The 16,963-nt window shown below is 36.4% G+C and overlaps 1 protein-coding gene across 1 annotated transcript in view; it reads right to left on the reverse strand.

Annotated features, from left to right (window-relative positions):
- NUDT14 (nudix hydrolase 14) overlaps window positions 1-16,963 on the reverse strand; it is a 57,952-nt gene that overhangs the window by 23,416 nt on the left and 17,573 nt on the right. The window contains exon 2 of the mRNA XM_056493086.1: window positions 6,530-6,573. Within this exon, the coding sequence (XP_056349061.1) occupies window positions 6,530-6,573 (44 nt within the window). The remainder of the gene's footprint in view (window positions 1-6,529; window positions 6,574-16,963) is intronic.

Here is a 16,963-nt window from a genome sequence, read left to right on the forward strand (position 1 = left end):
AAATTATTTCCTCTTTTCTAAGAGGTATTTTCAGCTAAAAATCAAAAATACAGGAACTCAAATTACAGAACATTTCCTAGCTTTCCTGAGATTATTTTTACCAATCCCAAATGCAGGCCATGATCATGCTAGTGTCTCTAGGCCATGTACAAACTCTTGGCACCCTTCACATAGAATTTCAAAATCACCTGGAAGCAGAGGGAAGGCTCTTTCTGATTTCAGTGACTGCAAGAGAATAAACACATTCATTCTTTTTTTGATATTATTGGAAACACTAGAAAATTAAATCCCTAAACTTGTAAAAAACCCAAGATGTTTCTAATCATGATACCAGAAACTTGTATTCAGAAATTCATGAATAATGAACCAAAATTCTTGTGTATCTGCTTAGTTGTAAGAATTTTTGTGGCTTCCATTCTTAAAATTAGGCAAATATTTAACTTCCAAATGAAGCAATGCCCTCAATAAAGATTTTATTGCCATTGTACCCTGTTTCACTGATACAGCAAGGAAGAGATTATATGCAATAGGGTGCTTTCATATCACATGCTTAAAAGATGAAATGAGAATCTGAAAATTTATGATTTCATGTTTCTCTCTGATAGTTTTACAGCATCTCTTCTCATCTCATGTTTCTCTCATTTCAGTGCTTTTATTTAGACTGGATCCCAATGTAACAATATAGTAACTCATTTTAAAAGACAGTAAATATGCCTACAGAATTCCTGGCACGAAAGCAGAGGATCTGTCAAGTCTTCACTGTAGAAAATCCCAAAAATGAACAACAAAAAGCACAGCATTAAGTGCATTTTATTTGCAAATATCATATACAAACAAATAGTGTAATTACTTGGATTGAAGGAAACTAATAGGCTACTACAGTTTTTCCTTCTAATACCAGGAAAATTATCATTATCCTGATAACATCCTTGATAGACAGATATCAAGCCTAGACCTGAGCATTTTCAATGACAGTGATTACAGAACCTGCCTTCCTGGATTATCATATTACTTATTGGTAAAAACAGTTTCTTAGTATTTAATTTTAGACATACTTCCCCCACCATACATCATTTCTCATTCTGCCATTGATTACTGATGAAATTAAATTATTTTGGCCTGCCCTGTAAGGTTCCTCTACATTTTGTGATAAGTGGTAATTTTTCTCCTCAGTTGTGCTATCCTTTGCATGAACATGCCCAGCTTTCATTCCCTTCTCTCAGCTATTATTTCCCTAAACTTTCCATAATTTTTGTTTGTTGAACTACCTCCAGTTGATTTTAAACAGTGCATTATCTTCCACACTATCTTTGAAGATAATCAAGAAAATTCCACATCACTGACACCCTGGAGGAGACATTACAAAGACAAGACAAGGTTTACAGAACAACAGCACATTGTTGAAAGTAAAAGGCATATGCCACCCAAGGAAAATATTTTTTTTTTTTTACCTGTAAGGATGTTAAAAAGCTATGTTTTACAGCTACTGTGATAATTATTGCACAAAGGAAGCGTCTGAGTTAAATTTCATGGTGTCTTATAATACACTAGGACATAAACCAGAAAAATACATACAGGATTAAGTTTCCATAAAGCCCAAATGATCTGGCATATGAAATAGGAGAAGGAATTTAATCCACTCCTATAATGTGGTCAGGGCACATGACTTCCACCCTGTCTCCATAGCTGCCTGCTACAGCCACTGAGCCAGAATAGCTCCCGTGGCTCCTGCAGGCCACTGGCCAGACTGGTCACCCATGCCTGGCCAGCTCCCATGGCCAGAGCTGGGATGTAGCAGCTCCTGGTGCAGCTCCTGGGCCAAATTCTGCACTTTCCTGGGCAGCCACCTCCTGCTCTCTGCCCTCAGCCAGGTAACTGCACTGCACAGAGCCTGGACACCTTCATCTCCTCCTTCTCTGCTCATTTTTAACCTGCCTCGAGAACCTCCTCCTGTCTGCCCCCAGGACTGGTACCTGCAGGAGGGAGCAAACCGAGGTGGGGATTGGTTTGGTTTCCCTCACCCTGTAAACACAGTCCTGATGGAAAACTACACTTTTCAATTGTTTTTGTAACAGATAAAGTCATTTCTTCCAAGGAAGCAAATTAGTTTAGGAATTAATTTGTTTTAAATATGAAACAACTTAATCTCTTTACTTAAAAAAAAGGGCAGATCTTATAAAGCAGCAATATAAGAATAAACTTGCAGTTTTTATCATTAAGAATTTTTTAAGTCAGGAACTATTGCTGAGTCACTGTGACATGTTTTTGAAGGTAAAAATGCAGCATGAATGGGATTCAATGTACATGCAGAGTTGCAAGTTTTTTAGTCCAAATGCTTTTTATTCATCACATAATATTTTCAGAGTTGAGAGGAACTCACATTAGTATCTTGCATACAATTCAGCCTCCTCAAAATAGTACTCTTTTAAATTCAGTGAATTTTTCATACTTTCAAATAGAGAGGTAGACATAATTTTGTTTTGTCAACTAGGAAATGTACAGTTGTGTCCCTGTTCTCAAGCATTATTACCCAAAGCACAGAAGGGAGCACGTGACTGCACACTGACCTTCATCTGTTCCCAAATTATGCCTTTTAAAAGCCTTGAATCTGTTTAAGGGGAGCTGCTGAAACCTGAAACGAACGTGGTCTATTGCTTTATAAAGTAGATGAATGTAGAACTTAAGTATTACATTTCAGGCTCTTACTGTACTAAATATAGCAAAATTAGGATGAGGGAGAATATAACTGTAACCTGAGTCTGGTTTTAGAGAATGATTTTTTATTACAGGTATTGATGGTTACTCTGTAAAATTTAGTATGTTTCTATTTCTAACAGAAAATCACCACAAATTTGCAAAAGAAAAATGTTAATGTTCTCCTGATAAAGACTTTTATTTTTAAAAGCCAAGTCCTTAAAAAAATTAACAGTTCTTCAGCCCACAAATCACACCCCCACAAATTGCTAACCAGTTCTGACAGACCCAAGTCTAAAAAGAATCTTGAAATACACCTTGCATCTAAATTTTCATTGCTTGTACTCTGCTTGATTTTCATCAGGATATGTTTAATAATGACCAAACACATCATCTTGAGTATTAAAGGGAAAATTACACTTAATCAGAAAACTAAGCAGTGCATAACTACAGAAAGCATCTTCTGCTGTGTGCCTAACACAACAGGGCAAAATTATGTAACTGTTAGGAGCAACACCTCAATAAACTTGTTCAATAATTATAGTGGAGAACAGGTAATCAAGGATTTTTACTTCATTCATTTTTAGTAAACGTCACTGTCATTTCTAATGACATAATAAAACCTTCCAATGAGCCCTAATATTAACTTACATCTAACTCCAGAAGACAAGACAATATTAAGTTCATTCTTTTCCAATACAAAAATGGCTTAGAAATTGACAGATTTCTTGCCAAGTTTGCAAATTTTTGAGTTTTCAGATGAGAACTGTAACACTCATTAAGCATTTAATATGCTTGTAAAATCATAGAAACCTTCAGGATGTGAGTTTTGGCAATCATCTGATCCAATCTCCTGTTAAAAGTCAGGTTAATTTCTAAGTTAGGCCTGATTTCTCAGAGCCTTGTCCAGTCAAGGTTTGGATTTCTCCAAGAATGGAGATTCGTCAGTCTCTCAGGGCAAAGCATTCCAGGAACAAACTACTGTCCATGGGTATGTCCTTGTGTCATGGATCTTCCCTGTTAAAATTTTAACCTAAATATAGTAAGAAATGCTGCTTCTTTTTGTCTATGCTGACATGCAAGTGACTTTTGACAGCAGAGGTTCTGGTTTTGCCTTAACACAGTTTATTCTATGACCAGTAATAAATTGCATGTAACTATTTTTGTCTTTAAGTGGCAGGGAGACATTGGGAATAAGCAATTATTTGTTCAACATAAATTACAGAAGTGACTTAAGGATTGATGTCTAATTCTGAATGATATTGATCTAAAGAAAGCTCATGAACAACATACTGTAGACTTATGCCCAGATCTGCAATAACCAAAGGAAAGTAATACCAATTCTGCTATACTACCTTGAGCTAGAGTTACACCACCAGACTGCATGTGGTTAAATGATCTTGCCCTACTGCAACATATAGTGAGATTTTAAAAGATGACTCACATCTAAGGCAAATGAAGTGACTACTGCAGTCCTTGTGTTTTTGTCTTTGTATCATTTAATCAGCTGTTGGAAAGGATGTATTTATACAACAATAACTTCATCTCTTGGTAAATATTTTCCTGCATCTTCTGATACAAATCTATTAAATATTGGCTTATATTGACCTAATTTGAAATGGGACAGAACACTGGGGTCCCAAAGGAAGCCAGCACACAAGCTCTCAGTTCACTACCACGCAGCAAGGAAGTTCAGTCTTAGGCATGTTTACTTGTGCTACTGAAAGAAGATTACAAATAAAGACATGGGTTAGGCACAATGTGTGGTTTTATATGATTACACTGTTGTTTTTTTAATTAATCATCACTAAATTCATTATACATATCAATTCTACGTAAATATTACAAATATATATATATAGCTCAGTTCAGGTAAACAGACCTATTACAGACACTTGGAGCATTTAACAATCTCACAGCACTTCCATAAGTAGTAAGCTATGAATACTAATAAAAAAGTATTATGGAAAAGGGGTCTTAATTCTGGAAAACATCTACAAACTTCTTCAAGCAGACACACACACACTAGGAAATACAAGAAATATAACAGAATATGTGTCCCAGAAACATCTCCTCTTCTTCAATACTGAGCCTTAATTAACAGTAATGAACCTGTAAGAGCTCTCTCAGTATTAAGTTCTCTATAATCTTCAGGAACTAGTTAACATCACTTTTCCAAATAACAAGCATCACAGCTAATAAAATACACCAAAATATTAGGCTTTAATGTACTAGAAGGGATTTTGAATCTGACTACTGCATTGGATAATAATTGCCTTCCTATTCACAAAAAAAACCAAACATGTAAACCCATGGATTTCCTTTGCAGAAAGTTCACATTACCACCTTTGGTGTCAGAAGCTGCAATGAATTTCCTTGTCAAAGAGTGTTAGACATTCTGCAGTTCAACAGCAGTCACTAATAAGTTCGGGTGGCAGCTGTTGTACATCTGAAGCTAACAAATGTTATGTGACCAGAGATGACTGGCATGACATGTGGCTGTAGCCTTTTTATAAAGTTATGTTCTCAACTATTTTAAAAATGTCCACAAAAGTCCTTCAGAAATACTGTTCCCAAGAAGTTCATGGAAAACTGATCCTTTAATACTTACCCCACTCAGTTAGTTGCATATATTCACACATTATCACACAGTGATAAACTAAAGTTTAAACAAAAATAGTCACACAAATTCATCTGGAAGTCTTGTTCTCAGCACTGTGACTTAAGGCTGGATTCACTTGCTTGAATGGGAATATATTAAATTTCCAGCAATCAATTATCATTTCAGCCTTTGTATCTGCCATCATAAATTTAGGAACATGCCCATATGGACAGACAAAGTGCAAAGACAGAACTGTCTTCCAGGCAAATTCCAAAAGCAAGTGTGAAGTTCAGTATTGAAATATCACTCCGTCTTCTGTCCTCATTCTCAAGCAGTACAGGCATTTTTAATCTAGCTAATACTTTCCCAGTCTTCTTGAAAATTTTACCTTCATAACCTTTATAAAGATAAAAAGTGTTGCTAAAATGTTATATGCCTCCCAGGCACCCACACGCATGTACAGACTCATGAAAGGACTCAGAGGGTTCCAACAGAGAAGAATTTCCCAAAATGCAACTGATTTTAGTTATTTAATGCACACAAAAAACACATCTCTTGAGGTGGTTCTGGTTATGTCACAATTCATTTAGTGTCCCGCTACATTTTTTTGCCTTTAATAGATTTAGGAAAGTTTTTTATTGGAAAAAGTTGTTACCCTTGCTTTTTATTTTTATCTTCTAGTACCTCCATTTTCAGCAAACAGATTAAATATTAATACTTTTTGAAAGACATATAAATATTTTAGTTTTTAATAACACTAAGACTTGGTCTGTTTTATATATACCTTATTTTTTATAATCTTGCATGAACTAATCTTTGAAGTCAGGAATTTTTCTTCCCCAATCAGAGAAATACATTTGGAAAGACAGAAGAAACTCCTTCCTTCAGGTAATAAATTCCCACTCAAAAAAAGAGGATTTCGTACAATCCAAACTTTCAGTTCCATCTTCTGTGTAATCATTAAAATGTGCAATAAATCATGTGCTAAAACTCTAATATTGGAATAGCCAAGCACAGACAAAACTTACCAAAAATATAATAAAGCACAAGGAGATTTTTAAATTTCTGCTAATTCTATCTTAACAGTAGAAAACCACCTGCAAGTATTACACAAGAAGTGGGAATTGAAGAGGAAATTGGAGAAAAAAGAACATCAACACTTGACCAATGAAAGAGAATACAGTATGAAATACAGCATGAAGACAATGGGAAATAATGTGATGCCATCATTACCTGTCATGTGTCCTCATAAAATCCCAGAACTTCTTAGTGCCATTCTGGGGGGAAAAAAACATTAAAAATCAGTCAAATTAACTCCAACTGAAAAATCACTACAATAAAATTTAACCAAACTTAAGAGGCATTTCTTTGAAAACTTAGTATAGCTGATTTTATTTAAGAGGACAGTATTCTGGATTTTGACAGTTAGTATTACAGTTACTGTTTTAGGACATTTCAAAATCTCAGATCCACATTATTATGATGACAGTTAGAATACATTTATTGCAGCCTTCAGGCCCAGTTTTGGCCACAGCATCAACTTCAGCTGCTCAATCTAACCACTCATGTGCAGGAAGCTATAAACAGCTATGTTTTAACCAGTAAAACAACACACAGGTATGATCTTCCATGTCCAGAAATGCTCTTACCTTGGGAACAGCTCAGCACTTATCTCCTAACTAAATCCATGTGGGATCCAGGAACAAGACACCTTCCCTCCAACCCCTTACAAGGACCAAAATAGGAGTTTTATCCACACCTAACATGAAGGGGTCACACTCCACACAGCAGCTGTTCCTCTGCACTGCTGCTGGTGCTGAGGGCACTGTCTCACAGGCTTGGAATCACAGCTCTCACTCAAGAACTGGGAGATATTAAAAGGCAGATTTTCTCAAGATGGGCCAATTCCTGTCCTCTGCCAGCTTAAAAAGATCAATATCCACTACATCACAGCTGACAGTGATCTCTGAAAACAAGTGTTCTTTCACAGTTACAATGAGCACATATACCTTGCTTACACTTATATTACACCTTCTATAGTTACCTATAGAATTCATATACATCAGTTCATGGAGATGCATAGAACTCTTTACTCTACTTGGTAGTGTGATGTGTTTTTCAGCTCAAATACAACTCAAGAGATTTCACTCCCAGGTCAGTTTTAAGTCTACATTAGGAATCAGTATGAAACCAGAGGAAATTCTTGTGGTTGATACCTTTTCTTATTAGCAACACAAAAATGGGACCTGCTGAAGACCTACTACCTAAAATACGCCTAATGTGAAAAACAGCACTTGACTTCTAATATAAAGTATGGTTAAATGGATGATCAAACCCTGAGCAACTGGTTAATGATTTAAAGCAGGTAAATGTGAGCAATGAGAGAAGAATCAAATTTAGTTGGTGGGTAAAGGTGCCAACCAATATAGACAGGCCCTTCAGCTCTATTACAGATGTCATGGCTACCAAGTACACAACAGCTGGTGGGGATTAGATAACAAGCACTCTGGTTCAGAGATTAAGCCCCTGAGCTTTATGAGTTTACCAAGCTTTTTGGAAGAGGGACTGTTTGCTTGCTAGCTGGGTTTTTCTTCATTCCCACAACTCTAATTATAAACAGTTGTTCACCTCAAGAGAAACTCTAATCCATGCTTCCATTGGTGCCTGCACATACCTTCTGCTAGCACTGACAGGAATCAAATGTGTGCACTACAGGAGAAGCCCTGTCATGGTTTAAATGCAATATAATGTTGAAAGGGAAGTAATGACAGCAAATTCTCAGAGTGAACTGAAATATTAAAGCCATTGCTTATTAAAGCCATTGCTTCCAAATCTGAGTGTATATCCAATTCATTCCACCTGGTGAGAGACAGAGGAACAACTTTGATAGAACTATGAAACAATACAGCTGCAACATGGGCTGTGTTGTATGGTAAGATAATTTAAGGTATTAAATGTGCAAGGTCAGCTCAATCTTCCTGTAGGTTTATTTTTACCTGAAAGCAAGTATTTCTGGGATTTATTAGCAGATTGCTGAGCAATTTTCCATTTAACACGAAAGAACTGGAAAACTCTGTACCACGTGTAACTCCGTATCATTTCTCTAGTCTCAACCTTCCCCTGCCCGAAATCATAAGCTGGTGCTACCATCATCCATTCTCCCCTTGTAGAGTCCACTTTGGAGAAGTGCAGGTGTCCAGCTGCTGGAGATGCCAAAAAAAGCCTGAACCAAGTCTCTCCTTGCATTAATTTAGGCTGTTAGTCCTGTGATGCTGCATTCTACCATACGATCCCACCAACAATCTTCCTGTTGCCATCATTTTGCAAATTATAGAACCTGATTGCTTTGGAGCACTTAAGAGAGGGTTTCAAATAGCTGAGGGAAATTACACCCTAGAGAATCATCCTCATACAGATGGGATCCATCAGAACTGAATGACCTCTTCCCAAGGATGAGCTCTATTACCATTAACAGAGACTACCTCACAGACGTACACATAATTTTTAGCAGAAACCAAAAGAAGGAACTTAGTACCTAAAAATAAATGAATCAGAAAATAAAATCTGTATTTTCTATTTTCTAAGCTCAGGTAAAGCCCTTTCTCTAGAACATGATTTGATTAGTCTAAGATCCAAATTCAAAACCAGCCACAAGCTAAATTAATTTGAGTCAAGAAATTGGTTAGTATCATATACTCTGACTGGACAACACTTACTAAGGTATTTTCTGCCTATATGTGAATTAAAAAATTACTTCATATGATCAAGTTGCACCTGTCCAAATAAATAAATCAATAAACAAATGAAACATTCCAACATCTCTTTGTTTACAGTGGCAGAAACTCAAATGAGCCCCATTCATGCCCTATTGTCGAAGTCAAATGTAATTTGAACCCAACCGAATGGAGTTGAGTTTCTATTGTACCCAATGCATGGTTTTTCCTAACAGACTGGTAGGAAGGTTGCTAATTATTAATAGCATGTAAACAGTTACCAATGGTTCTTATGCTGCTTTACATACTTTACAGAACATTAATTCCAGCCAGCTTCTAACCAACTATATCAAGCTGCATGTAGTATCTCTATCTTATCTTTGGGACAAAAGTATTACTTGCTGAACTGATCAAGATTCATGCTTTTAAAAGCCAAGTGGCTATGATTACTTGTTAAACTGTTCCACTCTATATATCCTGGTCTTGGACAAAGCTCTGCTATCACCACAGTTACAGATAGCTGCAATGTTAAAGGTATCAGTGGTCAACGTAATTCCTGAAAAAGAGAAATATCTCTGTGAAACACAAAGGCTCTCTCAAACCCTTATCATTTTAATAAGCATATGTAATTGCATTATTACAAGTAGCTCATTCTCCAATCTCTAATAAGGAACAATCACAGTATCTCTAAATGCAGTGAGAACTGAGTATAACTGTTTGCTGGGAGATCTAAACATTGATGACAGGAAGAAGAAAGGATTATTTTATGATATTAGAGAAAGATTTAAAAAAATCATTCTTCAAACAGGAAATGTGTCCTGGGATGTTTGTAAAGATAAATATTTTATTTTCAAAATTATTTTTCACTGGTTTTAATCTGTTCAGAATAGCAGTTCTGATATTGCAACAACCTTGTGTAACAGATAATCGATTTGGTAAATCTTTAATCACAAAGTAATCACACTCTAGTTCTGTGCTCAGTGATCAGGTTCTGTGATGTTGCAACACTCAACTAGTGCATATAGTATGTGTAAATTAATAAAGCTGTATTCCAGGAGAGGCAGCATGTGAGACAACTTAGTTTCACGTTACACAGAAGACAGATCACTTACATAAGTACTAATTGCATAAGAAAGCCATACCAGGTCAGACAAGATGTACATCTTGCCTGGCAACCTGTCTCCAAAATTTAAGAACAGAGAAAGCACACAGCAATGCTTCCCCAGAACACTCTTCCAAAAGGCAAAAGGCACTGAAGGGTGGCAAAAGACAGTACTGCAAAAAGGCACCCAAATTAAACACAGTCCTCCCTCAAAACTAAGAAGCAAGCACAAATAGCCATTTCTGTACTACCTGAATGTGCAAAGTGCATATTGTCTGTAAGATTGACTTGGTAATGGCATTGATAACTTAATCAGAATTAACAACAGCTTGCTCCCAGCTTGACAGTCTGCACAAGGAGACTCAATGCCTTTTGGTTCAAGTGATTCCAGGCACTGCCAAGTGCTCTCTGCTGGACAAGCACTGACAGTGGCTGCAAGTTCATCAGATGTGACTCCTACCTGTGCAGAGCTGTTTATATCAGCCATACTTGACCTTCACATTCTCTGTCCTGCTACCATCCTTGAAATAATTTTCCTAAGATTCTTTCAGCACCAGCTCAGTGCCCTAAATACAGGCAAGAGTCTCCTCACACTGTCTGTAATGGATAAATTGGACTTGTCTGCAGCCTATGAAATACCATTCTTTTTGCCACATGCCCTCTGGTTAAAATGCCTTAAGAATCACTGTCCCAGCAATATTGCTGTCCTTTGCTTTTCTCCACCACCTGAGGCAATGAAACATCTGAACAAGGTCAAATCACTGATAGAATGACTAAAGGATAACTCTTGCTGCCTAGAGGAACTCACCTAAGACTTAGCCCAGGAGGGCCAATAAAAAAGAGAAAAAGGACTTGCTGTGCTAATGATGTAGAAAGAAACATTCACTGGGTGATACTGGGTAAGATCCACATGTGACAGACCCTGGACGTGCTCTGACAGAAGTCACTGGGTGTTTCTACTCTTCACTGGGGGCAGCTTCAATGCCTTCCTCCTTTTCCCTGAGGGCAGTGCCCATGCACAGTCTGCCACCTGAGAAGCTCTTACATGAGGTAATGCATCTGCACAGGTACCAATACTCATCATTGTTAGACTGATACCATCCTAGGCTTTCAAAAAAAATCCAACCCAAACAAACCAACCCCTCAGACTGGCTGTGGTGTACAGCCCTCCTGGGACTCACAATTTCTCTGCAGATGCTGAGAAATTTTTCAATTTTTCTCCTTTTTCAAATGGATGGAATAAGTACTTGAAGACAATTTGAGAGAGAAGAGGTGTAGGCCTTTCCTCAAGAATCATTCCAGGAATCTTCCCAAAGAATGAGATCTTTTTGTAAATATTTTAATTGAATTAGAGCTATGGTGCTCCAATTTTAAGATGCTACTGAGTGTCAAGGTGAGGAAGTGAAAGGACAGGGATGCTGTAGTCCATAACACACAGCTTAGGGTAACCTTGGTAGTGCCACACTAAGGGCTGACACAGCAGAAGTCTGTAAAAACCATGAATCACACAGAGATGGTGAATGTGAAAAAAATATTCACTATTTCTCATAATATAGAAGCACTATGTCATAGCTGGCTACCTGGGAAAAAGGCTGAGGTTCTTCTGGGCAGTGATCTGCCTCATCTCAATGACCCAGTGCTCAAGTCCTGCAGCAGCACAGAGGGGTTTGCCTTGCTTATGTATAAAAGAATTAACTGAAAGCTTCTGAAACAGCTATAGAAAAACTACATTACTTGTATTTTTTAAACGTGTGCAATTAAAGGCTTATTCTTCTTAGATTTTATTAAAAGTTTTCTTCTGAAGACTAAATCAAAAACATGTTGGTGTAACAAGTAAAAGAACACTCACAAAACCGCTCTAAATGCTTCCTTTAACTTTGTGTAATAATTTTTTCACAACATCACTCAAAGGTGTATAAAATAAATCCTCCACACCCAGGTTTACAGTAACAGATTTCCTGTAGTCACTCTGTTGGGAATTTTATTCAACAAAATAAAATTTACATTGGATTGCCACTTACTTAATGACTCCTTGAAATGAGCTCTGGACAGACAATACACAAGTGTAGAAGAAATGATCTTTACTCAAAATCTACTTAAAGCTTCTTCTAGATTATTTGCCTTATATAAGTATTTAATAATTTAAAGGAACTGCCTTGAGTCATCTCCTACGTTTATCCACAGAAAACTTCTACTTGGGCAGAGAAAGTCTAAGTGGCCAAGAACTGTAAAGTTACACCAAAACCACCTCAGTAAAAAGGTTTTGTACCTTGTATTACATATTTTTGAAGAGAAAGGTAACAGGCCATGCAGGCAGATCACTTATAATGCAGGAGACATATGTCCGAAATATGTCCAAAATAAGCAAATTAACATCACGTATACCACTAAAAAAGAAAGAAAATAAATCTGTCCATGACAATGATTAACTTCTTTCTGTTTACATTACAGGAGAGACAACATGAGGTTTGGCGACCCATTGTGAAAGGCACTAAACACATATAGTGGGAACAGTTCCTGTTCAATGATCTTACAATTCAGTTAGACAAAAGTTGATGTAAACAAACAGAGGCAGTTAAGAAAAATTACAAATATATTATGATTTAGATAAGCTACATGCACTAGTTATGACAGTTAAAATAACAAACAACAGTCATGATCCCCAGTCTACCATCTGAATTTACCCAAGAAGTAAATGTTCCACATTTGCGAAAAAAATCCAACTGGAGAAGTTGAAGCAATTATCAAATAAAAATAACTCTGCCCTCATTGCTCCATTTACTCTGTTTCCCCACTCCTACGACACAAAAGGAGTGAATGTCCTTAATGCAGAGTGATAACAAGTATTCTTCATGTAATAAAATAAATACTATAGGTACAGAAAAACAGATAAGATAATTAATTGGCAAGTAACGGTATTAAACCAGAGTCACAAAGCCAAGCAAGAGTGAGGTCCCTGTTTAATGATTTACATGGACCAAAGCTGTAAAATTCCCTAGAAGTATAATCAATTTTATGCTTTTCTTCTGTTCTCAAAAAAATTTTTTAAAGGTTTGAGGATTACGCTTTTCTTTTAAAAAGTGTAAAACTTGTTTTTCTACTGCACTTATTTTCACATTCAACCAATCTTCTACAAATGTATTCACAGTTTAGTATCAATGTGCAGAGCAATGCCTCTATCTGGAAATTCACTGTGCATTGTCCTGTGGAGGTGTCTACCTGTTGCCCAGACTTTCATAGCAAGAGAACATTGTACTTGTAATTTTACTAGATGGGTTTTTATCAGTTAATCCACATGAGCAGTGTGCCTGGGGAGTCAAGTATCTGACTCATGAAGACAAAAATCTGTACTAACACAGCCAGCTCCTGCTGCCTTCTGCCACCTTTATTTCCTTAAGTGGTCACAGCTTAATGCTTTTCAGCCATATTCACCTTTTTATTACCAGTAAAAGCTGCCAAGAGATAAATTTGCAACAAAAGCAACGCAGTAATTCAGAACTTTTTGGTTTATAAAATATATGTCTCTACAACAGGAAAGATGTGTGTTAGCTGTTGCCTCTCAAGTCCCAGACCCTGGATTAAACAGACTGGACTTCCCCTATGGTAAAGCCATAACAGTTATGTCCTCATCCCTCTGCAAATGAACCTTTCCCTTCCTTTCTCCACTCACCACTGAAGAAGTGCTGCTATCAATTGAGGTTTCCTTGTGACTTTTCTGTTTTCAGCCTAATGGAACCTGATGTCACATCTGTAGCAGTTCTCAATGGCAACATATGAGCATTGATAACTTAATGTAAACCATTTCTTGCCAGCTAAATTATTAATGCTGGAACTCTCTGTTCTATAGAATCAATACAAAATGTTTTCAGTGCCTACAATGATGTGCCCACAGAAACTGCACTTCCAGGACAAACTCAGGACTTCATTGTTTTCTCTTCATTGTCAGAGATAATTTGTCACCAAATTATCTTGCACTATCTGAGCATTTTTCATAGTATTTTCAGCATACACCACATACAAAAATTATGTGAGTAAAAAAAATCACCGTCAAAATAAAGTCTGGAACTTTTTTAAATAAATAAAGCATTGGCAGTCATCACAATGCAGTGAAACCTGTATGAAGAACAGAAATCAAACTGAGACAGCTAAAGCACGTTTGGACTCCTGAAGTTTTCCAAATGACAATAAAAGACCTATTCAATACACCTTAAAAGCTTCATTGCTTCCTGTTGAATATTTTTATTGGATTAATGAGTCAGTAAGGTGGATTTTTGTTTACAGAAGCTAAAGAACTGCCATGCTGTATCTAAAAATTTTCATCCACAAAAAAAAACCCAGTGCAAATGAACAGACAAAAATTCAAGGACATTTAATATTCAACTTTTTCATCTGAAAGAAAAACTCTGTCTTGAATAGACTACTTTGCATCTGAAATCTGTTTGAAATAATGACTTATCATAATTTTTTTGTCTACTTGAAAGGTTTGATTTGTAGCAAGCAGGGAGAATGCTATCTTCTTTTTACCTAATTACAGACTTCATAGAAAGTTCTACATCATCTTTCAAAATGAAAGGAAGCACTTTCAGCTACCATAAAATCATACAACTCAGTTAAAAAATACAAAAATCAATAAAATAATTTCAATTTGCATTACTTGAGTGACCTTTTTTTTCCCTTTTGAATGTACACATCAGTATTAGGGAATTGTCTTATGCTGGAATATCCCATTAAATAACTACTAATTCAAATGCAAAGCTGAAGTCACTCTGTCCTGGGGTGCAGTCCCAAAACAGTGTAAGTCAAACAAAACCAGGTTGCTCCTCTTCCTACTTCATCTGCACATCTTTAATCTACCCTTACCCCACCACTGATATTTATGTGGGCTGGTTCTGGGAACTCACCTAATTAAAATTTTATTTTTGCTCTAGGAAAAAAAAAAAAAAAACCAAAAAAAAAACAACTGAAAAAATATTTAGTAGAATGAAAATGAAAAATTAAAAATAAAAAATTATTAGTCAACATGAACACAATGCCATCATACAGATTGCAAGTCCTCAGCAGTGACTATTAAACAGAACAGCCCCAATTCACTCACAGCTCCTCCAGGAGGACAGAGACGTGTCTGGTAGGGAGTGTTCTACAGAGACACATGCACACAAAAAAGCCAAAATTACCATTTCAGTCCACACCCACTAATCCACTCCATTAGACTGCACACGCTGGAGCAAATGCAGCCTCATCTTCAAAAGCAATTTGCAGAATTACTTGCTGATGTTGAAAAACTACTTCAAAAGAGTTTAAGTGTTATGGAATTTTACTGGGTTTTTTAAACAAGCCACTGTTTAAGCTCAAGAGGAAGGGGGGGAGTGTTTGCTTTTTAAACAAAGCTTGTAATATTTCATTACTAAACTATCTAGAGTGTTTATTTTAAAAGCATCATGATTACAAATAATGGCATTTTTCAATTTTTAACTTCCCTATTCAAGTATTTCAGTTGGGAATGACTGAGTTTAGTGCCTTTGTGGAGTATGCATCCAAAAATACATGAACTGATGACATTTTAACAGAACTAAAAGGGAACATTTTACCTGAAGCAAAATACCAGTGCTGCTAATTGGCTTTAATTGACAATATTAACAGTTTCAGAAGTAAGACTGAGCTAGTGAAGTCCATGGAGACAAAGCATCCTTTACTCTAAAGAGTATCATGCCAGCCCCAGGTGACACAGCAGTTCTGGACAGGGCAGGACAAAGCTGCAAGGGTCTCACTCAGCTCATTTTAAGGCTCGAACAAGAGACTGGAGTGCTCAGCTCTGTGTGACAGCCAAGTCTTTGATGCATTGCTTCTTATCTGAAATTAGCTGGAAGACATAAAGGTACTTCTTGAAGAAACCTTAACATCTACCAGTGGAGACCACACCAGGGATACCTCAAGGGACTAAAACCTAAGGTCAGAGACCATAATTTTTACAACCCATATCAATTTTCTCTTCAAAGAGAAGGTTATTCTGGTAGGAGTGTGTAATGAAACTGCAAACAGATGGTTATAGCAATAGAGTTTACTGTTCAAAGGTGCAATTTTTTCACACTTTGGGAGGTAAAACAAACAATGGAGAATGCATTAATTTATTTAACTGTTAATGCAATACTGGGCCAAGCCACTTTGTTCATTTTATGTACATCAACTGCCAGAACAATTACAACTAAGATACCTGATGTGTAAGTAAACTTTCTCCTATAATCCTCTGGAAGTTTACTTTTCAGGTCACAGTTTGTTTTCTTGTGTGTACTTTTCAACAATGGAGTTGTTGCAGTTTACCTTGGCATTCAGTTATCATTAAGATCACTTACCTTTGAATGAAATTTATAAAACATGAGAATTAAGCATATATAAGTACATTAAATTAAATCAAATCTCCTTTCTCACCTTGTTTTTATGTTTTTAATACACATAATTATCAGAAACAATTGCATGTACAGATCAAACACACTTTATTCCAAGGCAAATCTACAGCACTGCACTGAAATCTATACTACAAAGAATAAGGACATTAAGAAACACAATATGGACAAAGGTCAAATTTATGACTTTTCTCACATCATTTTACTGCCAAGTCAGCATATAATTTAAGGTTATAAGTTGAGATACAGATGGGGATTTCCATCCAATTCTGTACAAAGGAACCAGTTGCAAAGGAACCAGAGGAGTCTGAAGACTCCTCTGTCATTGTATACAAACGATAAAACTTAAAGTGAATATTCAACTGTTCTTTTACATAAATTTCTCTTACATAATTGAATTTTTCTGCATGTATTTCTCCATTTTCACTAAACTGTGTTTTTCCTTTGAAGT

This window comes from Oenanthe melanoleuca, chromosome 5 (assembly GCF_029582105.1).
Source record: "Oenanthe melanoleuca isolate GR-GAL-2019-014 chromosome 5, OMel1.0, whole genome shotgun sequence".
Lineage (NCBI taxonomy): Eukaryota > Metazoa > Chordata > Aves > Passeriformes > Muscicapidae > Oenanthe > Oenanthe melanoleuca.